This window comes from Pogona vitticeps, chromosome 2 (assembly GCF_051106095.1).
Source record: "Pogona vitticeps strain Pit_001003342236 chromosome 2, PviZW2.1, whole genome shotgun sequence".
NCBI classification, from domain to species: Eukaryota; Metazoa; Chordata; class Lepidosauria; order Squamata; family Agamidae; genus Pogona; species Pogona vitticeps.
Genome location: NC_135784.1, coordinates 77,930,031 through 77,945,871, shown reverse-complemented (window position 1 = coordinate 77,945,871; position 15,841 = coordinate 77,930,031). Strand labels below are relative to the sequence as shown.

Here is a 15,841-nt window from a genome sequence, read left to right as displayed (position 1 = left end):
AGACCTGGACAGAGAGAACTTTGAGGGGAAATTAGGCACGAGTGTCTGGGATGGGGAATTCTGACTGTGGGAAGTGCCAATGAAGGTATTTTGATATACAGTGGTGCCTCACTTAATGATTGCCCTGCATTACGCCGAAATCGCTGTACGACAATCTTTTTGGTCTAAATGGGGGAATTTCGCTTAGTGATGATTGGTTCCCTGCTTCGGGAACTGATTTTCGCTTTATGACGATCAAAAACAGCTGATCGTCGGGTTTTCAAAATGGCCGCTGGGTGCTTAAAATGGCTCCCTGCTGTGTTTAGGGACGGATTCCTCGCTATACAGGCAGCAAAAATGGCTGCCGTATGGAGGATCTTCGCTGGATGGTGAGTTTTTACCCCACTGGAACGCACTGAACGGGTTTCAATGTGTTTCAATGGGGTTTTTAATTTCGTTTTACGATGTTTTCGCTTAACAGTGATTTTCCTGGAACAGATTATTGGCGTTTAGTGAGGCACCACTGTATAAAACAATGGGCTAAGTGGCATCTTGGAACTAAATCTTCCTCCTACTTCTCAAACTGCAGAACTGAAAAGGGCCTATGGATCACTGAGTCCAGGCCCTGGGAAAGAAGAAATGGGGAACTGAGCTCCCAACCTCTGGCTCTGCAGCCAGATAGACAAAGGGCATTTCAGAAGTAAATCAGCAGACCAACTATTCCCATTAAAATGCACAGTGTTTCAGTGAGTAAGGTTTCTAAGAAAATCTCATGTGCCTCTAATCGTGGGACATGCTGCTGACAGCATTTCTAGCAAAATGCTATTGCATTTCCAGTTTGATACTTGAGTTCTGACAATTCCATTCAAGGTTTAAATGGCCTTCCGACAGATGAAACAGTCTGTTAATGAATGGGTTGGTGAATGAGATCAAAGGGCCAGAATAACCATGGCTTCTGTCCTGCCTGAATTTTCCTCCCCGACCTAGAAAGAAGAGCAGGGAGCCACCTTCTCTGACTCGGCACTGTCCAAATGCTTTGGCCTTCACATCACATCCTTTTCAATAACACAGCCAGGGCTATTGGAAGTTGTAATAAAAAAAACACATCAAAATGGCACCAGGTTGGGCAGGTTGGCCTTAAAAGAAAGAAGGAAAATGAGAAAATAAAGAGAAGAGGACTTTGCAGTTCTTACTATTTTACTGACCTCATTCATAATGAGCAGCACGTTTGGGGGGAAAAACAGTTCCATTCCAAGCAAAATATAAAAATGAAAGGAACTGCAACTAAAAGCTTATGGTAAAGTGTCGTAAATGACTCGGAAAAAGAGGGTCAACGAAGGGGGAAAAATAGCTCAGGCCTGCCTGAGACACATCTGCAGCCTGAGCAGTGGACGTGTGATCACAACTAAAAAGATGACCATGGAAAGAAATGATCAAGAGAGTTGTGAAAAGACTACAGGTCAGCTGTGCAGCTGTGTTAGCTCGAAAGCTACTATTAAATGATAAATGTTCTGAGTTTTGAGACACTGCATCTGTAAAATGTGACAAACCAGAAAAAAAACAATGAAATAGGTGCAACATTTCATCAATCACCAAGAACCTAGACAAGAAGGAGGGTGTTTTCTCATCTAGAAGCTTTTGAGCTGGCTTCTAAAAGAAGAGAAGGGGCAATGGCTTACTTTAAGAGCCTAGAAATCTTTTCCAAAGAGAAGGGTAATGAAGAGGTAAATAGCAGCTCAAAGAAATTCCCATCAGATGGCTGTTTCAACCAGATAGACCCTATGTTGGAATAATGTTGCAGAATTCTCTCACCCATAGCTACAAGACACCCATCACTACTGAGGTGGACTTGGGAGAACAATGAATGATCCCAGGGAGAACAATTATGGCAATGCTGAAGTATAGATAGGTTCACATTGCCCACAATAAAGATCCATGGATGTTGCTACACATGTACAGTGCGCATACCTCAGAGGCACCTGCTCTGCCCATGTCGCCGCCACCATCCCAGTTCTGTAACAACTCCCCCCATTCCATCTTCATACATCAAAACACAAGTTGTTCTGGCACTTAGGCAGCACCCCTGGTTGCTCGTAGCTGCCTTCCAGACCTGGAATTCTTTCCCCTTGCATGCCCAGAAATGTCTAGGCTTGGACATTTTCTTTGACAGATTTTTCTTCTACACTGGTGAATAATTATGGAGATACTGAACTAGGGTTGTAAGTAAAGAAGATGTAAGAATTGGCAAACATTTTATTATTGAAGTTTGTATTTTTTTCAAAATGGCCTGAGCCTGATATATATAAGTGCTTAAAATACAGTATCATTTAGCACATATAGCTGGAATAATTTACCAGAAATACATTCTGAACAGTATGGAGGGTAGCTACTACCCTTCTTTTGTCCCTATCACAACCTTGTCCATCTACTTTACCAACCACATGCTAGCTTTAGATTATGATACTTCAGGCAACTGTGATGCGTTGTAAGGTCAGCAAATCATCCGACGTAAACCATATTGCTAGTAAAGTGCCAACATTTGAGGGCAGGGCCCTCCAAGAAAACTGATCCTAAAAAGCTACAGGCATTCTGCTTCAGCCCACCAAGATGTCTGGTTGTAAGATGAATGTTCTTGTTATATGCTGAAAGCATGCAGAAACAAACCCCACCAAGCACAATTCAATTCCTTCCCATCCCTATTCAAAGCAAACTGCTGAGGAGTTCCTCGGATCCTTCTCTGAGTAGCTTCCCTCTCCTCTGCCCAGTCTCAGCACTTTGGAATGACACTGCCTTTGTTTTGTTTTCTCTGATTCAGGGCTGCCACCCCCTGGAGAAACCATGCTTTGCTGCTTCAAAAAGGCAAGCAGGTGGTCTGAGAAGCTAAAAGCCATGGCAGGGCTTCCTGAGACTCGAATCTGGAGATGAATTACTGCGGGCGATTCACAGCTCTTCAATCGCCTACTTTACACAACACAGTAAAACAAAGCTGAGGGAAAAAAGAACAAGTCAGAAAGAAACAACTGACTAATATCATATGACAATACAGTATATATTTTAGCAAGCTAACTAAAATGTCTGATGCTGGGATGCAAAACTTTGGCCTTCTACCTTACAGCTCCTTTCATCTTAGCAGTTATCACCTTTCACTAGGACTCTGAAGAGCGCAGCACTCCACAGGAGTGAAGAAAGCCAACGCTGGGGGAACAGGTGATCGATCAACAGAACTACCTGGGTCAGTACTGAACCCATTTCCAAAACAAGCAGAGCAGAGTTGAGCCACCAGCAATGCTGCTCAGAGAGCACATGCTCACATGTGTACAGTGAAGCTGTTGCGAGAGAGGGGGTCACACTGGGAACTACTCAGAGGCACTTGGTGCTCCAATTCTGCACTCTTTGCAGCAGACAACGTGACCTCGTTTGCCAAAGCATGTTTATGGAATGGCGTCTTCTGGGCACAAGCAACAGAAAAGATAACTCTGTTTAGCAAAAAGAAAAGGAGGAAGGTAAGGAAGCAAAGGGAAGAAATTAACTTATATGCAGAATGCATCATGCGAAAGGCAGGACTGGACGAACGCCAAGCCGGAATTAAGATTGCTGGAAGAAATATCAACAACCTCAGATATGCCATCTCTGATGGCAGAAAGTGTGGGGGGGAATTAAAGAACCTCTTTATGAGGGTGAAAGAGGAGGGTGCAAATATGGTCTGAAGCTCAACATCAAAAAAAAAAAAAAACAAACAAACTAAAATCATGGCCACTGGTCCCATCACCTCCAGGCAAACAGAAGATATGGAGGCAGTGACAGATTTTACTTTCTTGGGCTCTATGATCACTGCAGATGGTGACAGCAGCCACGAAATTAAAAGATGCCTGCTTCTTGGGAGGAAAGAGATGACAAACCTAGACAGCATCTTAAAAAGCAGAGACATCACCTTGCTGACAAAGGTCTGCATAGTCAAAAGATATGGTTTTTCCAGTAGTGATATATGGAAGTGAGAGCTGGACCATAAAGAAGGCTGGCCGCCAAAGAATTGATGCTTTTGAATTGTGGTGCTGGAGGAGACTCTTGAGAGTCTCCTGGACTGCAAAGAAAACAAACCTATCCATTTTGAAGGAAATCCACCCTGAGTGCTCACTGGAAGGACAGATCCTGAAGCTGAGGCTCCAATACTTTGGCCATCAAGAAGACTCCCTGGAAAAGATCCTGATGTTGGGAAAGTGGGAGGGCAAGAGGAGAAGGGGATGACAGAGGACAAGATGGTTGGGCAGTATCACTGAAGCTACCAACATAAATTTGATCCAACTCTGTGAGGCAGTGGAAGGCAGGAGGGACTGCCGTGCTCTGGTCCATGGGGTTACGAAGTGTCAGAGATGACTTAACAACTAAACAACAAAATTCTAGGACCCCTGGCCTTACCTGAGATCAGCACTAGGAGAAGATCTTCTGCTGTCAGGCCTTCAGCCAAATGCTTGATGGCGCTAGCCGCCTCCAGAGCTGCTCTGTCAGGAATGTTGTTCTCTGCTCCTTCCATGACTTGAATGCAGCTCTGGGGCTTCAGCAACATCTCTCTATGTGAATGAAAAAGGGTGATCAAATTGTCATCTGGACCATGCTTCGCCTACCACTGAACAGCCCTATGAAGGAAGATTCACAGGACAGTGGAATTTGCTCCCTTCTTAACTAACAAAGGAGCCAACAGGTTTCATAGCCCAACAGGCTGATAGATGTTTAGCTCAATGGTCAGATACATCCATACCGTACAAGAACTGATTGTCAGGTATAAATGGAAGGAAACATGGTCTGTTTCCAAGTGAATAGTGACAATTAAAACTACGGGGAAAATGTTAACACCAAACCAGAGCTATTACCTTCTGGATAAGAACTTCCAGATTTCCTCAGCCATCATTGCCAACAGCTGCTGGTTATGTCAGCTGGAGGATTAGGGAAAATATACAGTGGACCCTCAACTTGCACGCGGCTCCACTTACAAACGTACGGACTTTTCCAGCCACAAAATTTTGCGTTGACTTGAGAATTGACCTACGGACCGGAAGGGGGAGGCGGAGAAAGCACCAAATTCAAATTTGGCGCTTCCCCTGCCTCCCCCTTCCAGTCCGTAGGCCGCTGATCGTGCCTCTGGATGTATTCCATGGCTTCTCTGCCACCATGGGGGGCACCTCAGAGGTCCCCCCCCCGCCGAAAGGCCTCTAGCAGCGGCGAGGAACCCCTCGGTGGCCTCGGGCTGCAGGGGACCCCTGGAAGGCTCTGGACCGGTAAGGTGTATTTATTTTCATTTTTTTGTGGGGGGGGTATTTTTTTTTCTTAGGTCAGTTACAGATTAATGGGTTTTCAATGCATTCCTATGGGAAATGGACCCTCGACCTACGGACTTTTCAACCTGCAGCCACCATTCCAATACAGATTAATTCCGTAAGTCGAGGGTCCACTGTATTCTGCATCCCACCCCCTAAAAAACTCCAAGCTGTGCACTAGATTGGGGACGTATGCATACATTTAACAACCACAACAACACAAAACTAGGGACAATTACTCTGTTATTACAGTAAAGATACTGTTTACAGGGACAAAGAATTCCATTGCACTTCACCTCCATCATGGATCCCTTAGGGAATGCTGTAATATGCAACTCCTATGCAGAGAGATTAACTTATGTTCAAACCCTTCCAGATAGGAAAAGCCACCAGCAGTTGAAGCAGGTTTGAGGGTGGTTACTCCATAATACTTGGGTTTGGATGGCAGATAGTTTTGGCTGAAAAATTGAAGACTGGCTTCTGCTGTGCATGGGCAAGAGTGAAATTATACTGAGGTCAAGTTTTTAAAGGAGTTTGGAGGAAACCTTAACCCTGCTCTCAAGGCCAGTTCTGTATGTAATCACCTTACAGCAGCCCCCCCCCCCACCATGCCCTCACCTCATTCCTCGGTGCCGCAGAGTTTCTTGGATGCCTTGAGGAACACTAATTACTCCCTGAACAAGGTGGTCTCCAAGGATCTCCTCTGCCGCTGCTGCCATGCCCAGCACAGCCTTTCCAAAGCCAACCAGATACAAGTTCTTCTTCAGTTCAAAAGGCTGGCCGTGCACCACAAGCCGAGGGTGTCCTTTGGTCTCTAGCACCAGGGCCTTCTTCAGCATGGGTCCTGGCAGGACCGTGCCAACGGCGCTGCGGAACAAATGCAGCCCATGTTCCTTGAGGGCCATTTGGTGAGCGGATGCTCCCCCAGTGGAATGTGAAGTGGGTTGCCAGCAGGCTCTGCCAATGACTGGCAAGCTCTTGCGGGTGCAGACCACTGCCTGAATCATGGCCCAGCCATGGCGTGCCTGCAATAAGGGAGAAGCAGAACAGCAGTCATTTTTCAAAATGAATGGGTAAAAAAGAGACTGGGGGTATGTGGTGGGTTTCTTTCCATTCCCCACATGTCTGTCATACTAAAACACAGCCTGTAATGCAGACTGTTTTCTTGCCATGGCTTCCTGCAGTACAGATTCGTCGCTCTCCCAGGAAAAGTCCAGAGGTCTTCTCATCCAAGCAGTCAGATGGCTCAAATGAGGAGGTTAATCATTTATAGACCAGAGCCTGCTCAAAAATCAACTGCTTTCCATTAGGGAACCGGACAAACCAGAAGATGGATAAAACAAACCTTTAAAAAAGCCGAATATGCCAAACTACCTAATCTACCATCCTGAAAGCATAAGGATATAACCCTAGTGACAGATTTTCAGACAGCAAGGCTCCAAAAAAGAACATACTGTTTGGATAGGATTACAAAATAAAGAAATCCTAGTGACTAGATGAGGGTAGAAAGGATAATGTGGCTGGGCAGCACAAGCACAGTGGGCCAAACGGAAGCTATCATGTTAGCACTTAACGTGAGAAGGCAAGACTTACTGGAAAACACAAGAAAGCACAGAAAAGTTGAAAGAAGCAGGAAAAGAGAAAGACCTAACATGGGATTGACTGATTCAATAAGGAAAGCCACAACCTTCAGTTTGCAAGACGAGAATAAGGCTGTTCATGAGCAGACATTCTGGAGGTCATTCATTCTGGAGATTCTTGCTCTTCCATCACACTGGGCTTAAACCTCCAAATATAAGAGGTCTGCTTAACTATTCTCGGTAGCATTTTTCACCACCAGTGAACCCTGAATGGCTCTTAATGATGACCATTAAGATATCTGTTGCCCCTAGGTCTGCTAATGACCCTTAATGACCACAGATAGGACCATCCCATAGTAGACCTTTTGCTTCAATAACCATTTATATTTCCTTTCTGTGTTCATATAAATGTGTGTACACCTTCATGTGTCTGAAGTAGTCAGCTACAGTTGATGAAGCTTATGCCTAGCAAGAACATGTCTTTAAGATGCCATATGACTCTTACATTGTTTCTGATAAACGGGGTTTCTCCATCATATACTGACCCCATATGCTGTTACAGGAGCTGCAGTTGAAAACTGTTTACAAATTTCAGTTAACAAGGACCAAATAGCTCAACATCTTTTTGAACAAGCTGGGAGATGCATGTTTAACCCATGTTATGATAATTGCTCTGCCCATTTTGTGCATTCCCAATGTAAGCAGCACATCTCTAACTGCAATATATGGTTTAGATCGCGTAATATGTTATTTTTGCCTTAAGTTTTCTTAGAAAGTTGTGTTCCTCATAAGCATTTATCCTGCCACGAGCCTTCTATCACAGCTTTCAAGAACCATTTTCTTAGCTTTCTGTGAACAATGTGATGCATCTTATGGTCATAAGTTTATGACTAGAAGCTTGTAGATCCAGGAACCACCTGTACTTTCTAGGTGAATGTGGACAACTAGGAAGTGAAAACCTTTGCTCTTCCCTTCCACTCTAAAACAGATACATTTATCCTTTGTTTACTTGATCTAAAATCACTTTAAGGACCTTTTCATTCTGACCTTCATTTGCTGAATACTGTACCATTGAAATTCAAGGTTCTGTATTGTATGCAGGCCTCCAGAGACCGGCTCAGTATTTCTCTAGTGCCTTCCTGTACTAAACTGGGTTAAATTCCCTTCCTCTATTTTTTTAAAAACTCTGCTACCAGGAAGACTCCGGCAGTCCAGAGCTAAAGGATGGTCTACTGAACAGTGATTTCTTTCTATATTTAGAGCAAAATAAAAACTCTCTTGCTGCAAGCTGAAACTCTGCTGATGTTCATGACTGAACTGTTCCACTTTCGTCCAACATAGTGCACAATTTGCCATGCACGCACAATGCTTTTCGCATCCTCTTATTTCTACATCCATAAAATATATGTATATACAGTATATGTGAGACCATGGACATGTATGAGCAATAACATTCGGGAGTACATTACTGTCTGTTCCTGCCTGAGCAATGAGACAGTCATTTCAGCAAGTCCAGAATTGAGCATAATGGATCGTCAGAGCTGAATTTAAGTTTTCTTTGAGCAGCTTTTGGAATGCTGGCAAGGAGTTTCAATGGTCACCCCAAGAAACAACTGTTTTTCTGTTTGTTCATTTTCAGCTTTGAAACCTCTGTTTAGAGAATGGACCCAGAAACCATCATTAATCTTTTGGAAAGATCTGCTGAGAATTGCTTTTTCCATAACATGATTGCTCGGGGACTGTGAAGGGCTTAGATTAATCTTCTTTAAATGAAAACTTCATAAGCTACCATTAATGAATACCAGTCCTAATCTGCATATTAATTTAAATACATCATCATGATATTTTTTTTCTTCTGAAGATTCACTGTGACTCTGTCTCAAGCTCCAATATATGAGGATGGAGATCGTTCCTAATTCCTCATTAAATCCACTGGGGTTGTTGTAAATCCATGCTGCAAAGAGGCATTCTAATTAATTATGAATCAACATGCAATCACATATGCATATACTGTATAATACATAATATAAATGATAGCATTCATTGTGCCTGAAATAACAGCTGCAAAATTGAAGAAATTACAAATTCAATAAGGAACAAGGATATAACCACCAATCTGTCCAATATCTTGTTTGGAATAATCTCTAACACCCATACTGAAAAACTGGCCTCCAAAGCAGGGAGGAGGGACATTTTGCTCTTCAGGACCACTGACACCAAGGAAAAATCAACAGGGGACCAGAGATGTTGGGTGTATACAGAATCCAGAGCAAACAGTGAGTTTATGATAGGATGTCCCAGAATCTTCTCTGGCCCTCAGAGCTCTGCCAGTTTATAGAGGAATGTTTCCAAGCACGGTGACTCCTGGATGATCTGCCAGCAAATAGAGAAAGTGACCTTCAATGCAAATCCCACAACAGTGTGCAGGTCAAAGGGGTAGCAGAGAGGAGCAAGGGTATCCATTTACATACCATTTTATGGATTCCAACATGGCTTTTTCATGGTTTTTTTTTTTTAATCTTTCTGATGTGCCTTTTCAGGACAAAATCAAGAAAGTTTAGACAGGGTCTCTCAACCAGACTTCTCAGTGACTGTCTTGATTTCACTGAGAAATAGTTTAAATTATATGCAGTGTGGCATGCGATCTATAATTTGATTTCTGAATGCAGATTACTATTTTGTTTTTCTTTTAAAGACTTTGGTGATATATAGAGTGTGAAACATGATATGCCAAAGATAGATTCAGAAATGAGGCACCAAAGACATGTGAATGGGAGGGCCTAAGCTTGTGGAAAGTCATCCTCATCACTTTTTCTAGGTTCCAGCAACGGGATGCCAGGAGGCTATTACAGAATCATAGAACCCTGGAGTTGGAAGACACTATAAGACCATCATATACAACCCCCTGCTCAATACAGGAATCCAAATCAAAATATGCCTGACAGATGGTTGTCTAATATTCTCTTGAATGCCTCTAGCATTGGAGTGCTCACCACCTAACCAAACTAATTGGTACCATTGTTGTACTGCTCTAACAGTTAGGAGGTTTTTCGTGATATTCAACCCAAATCTGGCCATCTGTAACTTGTGTCCAGTATTACACATACTGCTCTCTGGGATGACTGAGAACAGATCCTACCCATCCCCTGTATGACAATCTTTCAAGTATTTATAAAATGCTGTCATACTGTATCTTCCCTCAGTGTTTTTTTTCCCCTCAAGACTTAAAATTGCCAGTTCTTTCAGTTTATCCTCAGAGATGTTGGTTTCTGGTCTCCTGATCAACTTTGTTGCCCTCCTCTGAGTTTGTTCCAGTTTGTCAACATCCTTCTTAATGTGCAGTGCCCAGAACCAGTCACAGTGCTCTAGATGAGGCCTAACCAGTGCCAAATAGAGGGGAATTAGTACTTCACAGGATTTGGAAACTATACTTGTTTCATGCAGCCTAAAACAGCATTTGCCTTTTTTGCGGAGATATCACACTGTTGCTTCATATTCAGCTTGTGATCTGCAACAAATCCAAGATCAGTAATAAATAAATAAGTAAGTAAGTAAGTAAGTAAGTAAGTAAGTAAGTAAATTTTTATTACGGTCATTAACCAGCAAAAGTAAGCTACATTATTTACATTAGGAAACATAGAATCAATCTAAAAGCACTAAAAACATCTACAGTGGTGCCTCAACTTACGAATGTCCTGACATATGACCATTTCGAGTTACGACCAGAAAAAGGCAGGGGGAAAAGGCAAGGAATTCAAATTGCTAACTGTTGGTGGCGAAGAGGGTAAGACCCTTTCAGAAGGGTCTTGCAGTTTGCTTTTTGCCTTGCTTTTTTTATTTTTATTTTTGCATTTCCGAAGGGTCTTGCATGGTTTGTTTGCTTTTCCTTCCCCCTCCCCTTCGGCCAGAATGGATTAATCGCATTCCCAATGGGTCTTGCAGTGGTTTAGTTCTGAGTTGTTTTTTGTTTTGGTGATTTTTTTTTCCTTTGGCCAGAATGGATTAATTGCATTTCAATGCATTCCTATGGGAAATGGCGCTTTGACTTATAACCATTTTGAGTTACAACCGGAGTTCCAGAAGCAATTAAGTTCATAAGTTGAGGCACCACTGTATATACATATAACTACATCCATACATCATATTAGGTATCTCCTGCCTCCCTATCATAGGTCTTGTCTATGGGCTATTGTAGCTTGCATAGATCAACAGGATTGTTATTTAGAAGTCCATAGAGCCCATGAGATTATTAAGACCTCTACTTGTATACACCAATTTACAGATACAATAGCTGCGCTTTGGGCAGAACCTTTCCTCCTCGGATTTTGATAGCACCAGCACAGAATTTAGCTACTTTTGTCAACATACCTCAATTTTGGTTTAGCCCAGTATATCTGCCAGGGCATCGCCCTGTCAGCAGGAGCAGTGTGTAATGTGCCTCCGATCGTCCAGGAAATGGCCTTATGTAAGGGTTAACGAGGACTTCTCAAAATATCAGTAATATTACTGAGCCAAGTATTCCCCATTTTGTAGCTGTTTTGGGGTGTGTTTTTTTGTGTGTGTTAAAATTTCATTATGTTGCTTTCAGCCCAGTGCTTGAGTCCAGCAAGATCTTATAGAATCACAGAATAAAGAAGTTGGAAGGGGCCTATAAGACCATCGAGTCCAACCCCCTGCTCAGTGCAGGAATCCTTGTCAAAGGATATCTGCCAGGTGGTGGTCATCTAAATTTCTCTTAAATGCTACCAGTGCTGAAGCACTCACCACCTCTCAAAGTAATTGATTCCACTGCCATACTGGTCTAGCTGTTAGGTTGTTTTTCCTGATATTCAACCGAAATCCGGCTTCCTATAACTTAAGCCCATTGTTGTGTATCCTGCACTCTGAGATAATCGAGAATAGATTCCTGATCCTCCTCTGAATGACAGCCTTTCAAGTATTTAAAATATGCTATCATACCTTCCCTCAGTCTCCTTTTCTGAAGCCTAAACATGCCCAGTTCTTTCAATCTTTCCTTTTTAAATGTTGTGTCTGTCTTCCATGGTATTAGCTACTCCACTCAATATTGTGTCATCTGCAAATCTGATGAGGCTTCCCTGTGCCTCCTCAACCAATTCATAATAATGTTGAAAAGCACAGTGCCAAGGACTAAGCCTTGGGGTACCCCACTTACTATCCCCTCCTAGTTTGAGAAACATTGATAAGTACTCTGAGTACGATTCTACAACCAACAGTGCATCCACCTGACAGATGTTTTATCTAGCCCACGCCCAGTTAGCTTGTTAATTACAATAACCCGAGGCAATGTATCAGACGTTTTGCTGAAGCCAAGATATAGTATATATACATCATTCCCACCATCTACCAGTGAGATTACCCAGTAAAAGAAACGAGATAAGAGTAGCCTAGCAAGATTTGTTTTTGCAAATCCATATTGGCTTCTAGTTATTACTACATTGTTTTCAAGGTGCTTGCAATGTGACTGCTTTATAATCTGTTCCTGAATTTTCCCAGGGATTGATGTCAGGCTGACTGTCTTGTACTTTTTTTAAAACCCTTCTTGAAGATGGGACAATGTCAGCCCTCGTCCAATTATTCAGCACTTTATCCATCCTTCATGATTTCAAGAAAATAATAGGCAGTTGTTCTGAGAATTCTTCAGTTAGTTCCAATACCTGGCTGTAGTTCACTGGGCCCTGGGGATTTGAAATTGCTCAAAGTAATAAGGTATTCCTTGACTGTTTATCAACCTCAAGATGCAACCCTGTCTCATCCACTTGTACTTCATATTTGCCTGGAGGATTACAGATTGCCTTTTGGAAAAAGCAACCTATATTAGGAATAGAGCACTTCTGCATTTTTTGTCATCTATTCTACAGTATTAATATTTTCCCTTCCCCACTGAGTAACTGAGCCACTGTTTCGTTTCTCTTTTTCACTATACATGTACCTGGGTTGTTGTTGTTGCTTTTAGCATCTCTGGTTAACTTCAGCTCATTCTGGGCTTTTTCCTTCCTAACATCATCTGGTCAATTCTTTCCTGTACTCTTCCGTCACAGTCTGGCCTTCCTTCCACTCCTTATATGTGCCTCTTTTTATTCTTCAGAACCTTTCTGAGCTTTTTGTGAAGTCTCATTGGTCTTTTTTTTGGCCACCTCTTTTTCTTGTTAGAATTGTTTGCAGTTGTGCCTTTAGAATTTCCTTTAAAAAAAAACAAACTTCCAGCCATCCTGGACTCCTTTGGCTGTTAGGATCTCCTACCAAGAGACTTTACCATTCATGGTTTTTAATTTATTAAAACTGGTTTTCTTAATAAAATTCAGTGTACACATGCAGCTACACTCTGCTTTTGTTTCCCTTTAAATCAAGAATTCAAGTTTAAACATGGTCACTTTCCCCTAGCGGTTCCCTTACTGCCAGTTATCCCACTAAGCTATATCTGCTGGCTAGATTCAAGTCAAGGCCAGGTCTGGTTTTTTTTTTCTTCCATCTTTGGCACATTGCACAGTTGCAGCCCCTTCTGGACAGGAAATCCTTAATGACACTAGTCCACACATTGGTAACCTCTAGGATTGACTACTACGATGCCCTCTACATGGGTCTGCCTTTGAAGGCAACACAAAAACTACAGCAGGGGCAAAATGCGGCAGCTAGGAGCACAGAGGTGTAATCACATCTCCCCAATCCTAGCAAGCCTGCATTGGCATCCTATTTGCTTCCATGCCAAATTTAGAATGCTGATGTATTAACCTACAAGGCCCTTAATGATTTGGGCCCTCATTACCTACTGGAGCATCTCTCCAGAGCTTCAAAGTCTAATATGATTTCTTTACAGTTCCTCTTGCCTGTGTCATTTGTTTCCACATGGATGATAAGAAAAAGATATGCATGGATGAGTTTTATGAATTATGGCAATCCTTCCGTCACATTCCTAATCTGTCCTCCAGGGACACAGCATACCTGGCAAATCTATGGATCTTCCTGGAATATTTCAGCTTCGGTCCCACACAGCAATGACTCTTCTTTTTTCCTTTTTGTAGGGTTTGGATTAATTGACTCTGCTGGGCTGTGTTTCACCCTCTCATGTCTTCCCATGGGGTCTTCTGTATGTCAGCTTCTGCATGCTGTCTGCTAGGCTCCTCTTTAAGAATCTGAAAGCATTCACAAAGGCTTTCACAGCCGGGATCTAATGGTTCAAAACATGGCCAAAAAGCCCGAAAAACCCACAACCACCAATCTGAAAGCAATGTTGTCGTTCCACAGGTATTGAGCATTGCCACAGGTGAAGAGTCCTTCTTTTGCTCCTGTGACTCTTTTCCATGGCACTTCCTCTGCTATGTTTGTTCTCTCCTCAGTATTCTCCTCCTCTGCTTTGTCTTGCTGTTCATCTCGAGTTTCTCCCTTGGGTGCTGCTACTCATGAGTTTTGCTACTCAAGAGTTCTGTCTATACACTCTTTATCTTCTCTTACAGCCTTAAGCACGGCTGGCTACTCACTGCTCAGTTGTTCTCTCACTTTTTCTTCCAGCAGTACAACCGGTATGTACTTGCTGCATGTGTACACTGTGTTGTTCTCAGGCACACACGTTGCAGGTCACCACCACAGAAATGTGTCTTCCCTCCATAATCCTCTTTATCTTTTAACTTTCTTCTGTTTGCCTATGAGTGTCCTACTGGTGGAGAATTTATCCCTCCTCCCTTTGTTGGACTAAGAATTTTAAGGCACCAAGGGTAAAATAAAACCTCCTGGCAAGGACTAAGAATCACTGACAAGATGGAGAAAGCGATTTAATGAAGACTGATATGGCTCATTGGGCTGCTCTGCAAATAGTTCCATAATGAATGTTCTCTTCCTTATGTCAGGCTCCTAATTTTCCTTACAAAGATGAGCAATCCTAGTGGATCCTTTGATGTCCCTCTACCGATGGATGGGCTGGGGACCATCACAAGATCATATTGCAAATAGAAACTAGCTACTGGAGCATACCAAAGAATGTCCAAAGAAAATCAATTTATGCTTTATAGACTCTAGTAAAGCCATGGACTGTGTGAATCTTGAAAAGCTATTAATCATTTAAAAAGAAATGGGGATGCTACAACATTAAATTGTCCTGCTACATGATCTATCCTTTGGACAACAGCTACTGCTAGAAAATATGGAGAAACAGAACACTTTCCAATTAGAAAAAAATGTCAAACAAGGTTGTATTTTACATCCTTACTTGTTTATTCTATATGAAGAACATATACAAAAAGCTGGATTAGATTCAGATGGCAAAATGAAAACTGATGGAAGGAAGATCAATAATTTTATTTTATACAGATGACACTCTTACTTAAAATGACTACTGAAGGAGCTTAAATGAGATAAAAAAGTAGGATTAAAGTTGAAAATGAGGAAGACAAATGCAGAGATGTCAAGGCATAGAGGGAAAACACAGAAAACAGAAAATAAATGGGAGAGAGCATCCCCCCCCCCGAATGCTTCTATTTTTTCTATAGGCCATCCCTAGATAAAAAACAGAATTACAGAAGAATTACATGATTTTAATGCTGACACTCAAGAAATCAAAATTTTTATGGATTCTCCATACTTTGGCTAATATTTAACCAAAATGAAAACTGCAGACAAGAAACTGGAAGAGCACTGAGGCTTCAAAGGGCAGGTATGAAGAAACTGGGGGAGAGTCTTAAGTGTAAGGCTGTGCTGCTGTAGATGTAGTTCAAAATCATTTACATACCAGTATTCCTGATTATTCTGTAAAGATGCAAAAGGTGGAGAATAAAGTGACAGGAAAAAATGGTTTTCTCAAAATATGATATTGGGAAAGAACTTTATAGGTATCATGGACTGCCAGAAATAGGTAGATTTAAATTGATGCACTCGTTGCTTTACAGTTTATACAGTGGACCCTTGACTTACAGACGGCTTGACTTACAGACTTTTTGAGTTACAGACTTCTCTGGCCGC

At 42.2% G+C, this 15,841-nt stretch overlaps 1 protein-coding gene across 3 annotated transcripts in view; it reads right to left on the bottom strand.

Moving 5' to 3' along the window:
- Window positions 1-15,841, bottom strand: part of GLYCTK (glycerate kinase) — a 38,699-nt gene that overhangs the window by 15,543 nt on the left and 7,315 nt on the right. For 2 of the 3 annotated variants that reach the window (XM_020803867.3, XM_072989777.2), the window contains exons 2-3: window positions 5,910-6,316; window positions 4,396-4,547 (exon numbers count right to left, since the gene is read on the bottom strand). In XM_020803867.3, the coding sequence (XP_020659526.3) occupies window positions 4,396-4,547; window positions 5,910-6,298 (541 nt within the window). In that variant the 5' untranslated portion in view covers window positions 6,299-6,316. Of the gene's footprint in view, window positions 1-4,395; window positions 4,548-5,909; window positions 6,317-13,831; window positions 13,903-15,841 lie in introns of those variants that run through there. The other variant, XM_078385462.1, reaches the window with a different exon arrangement.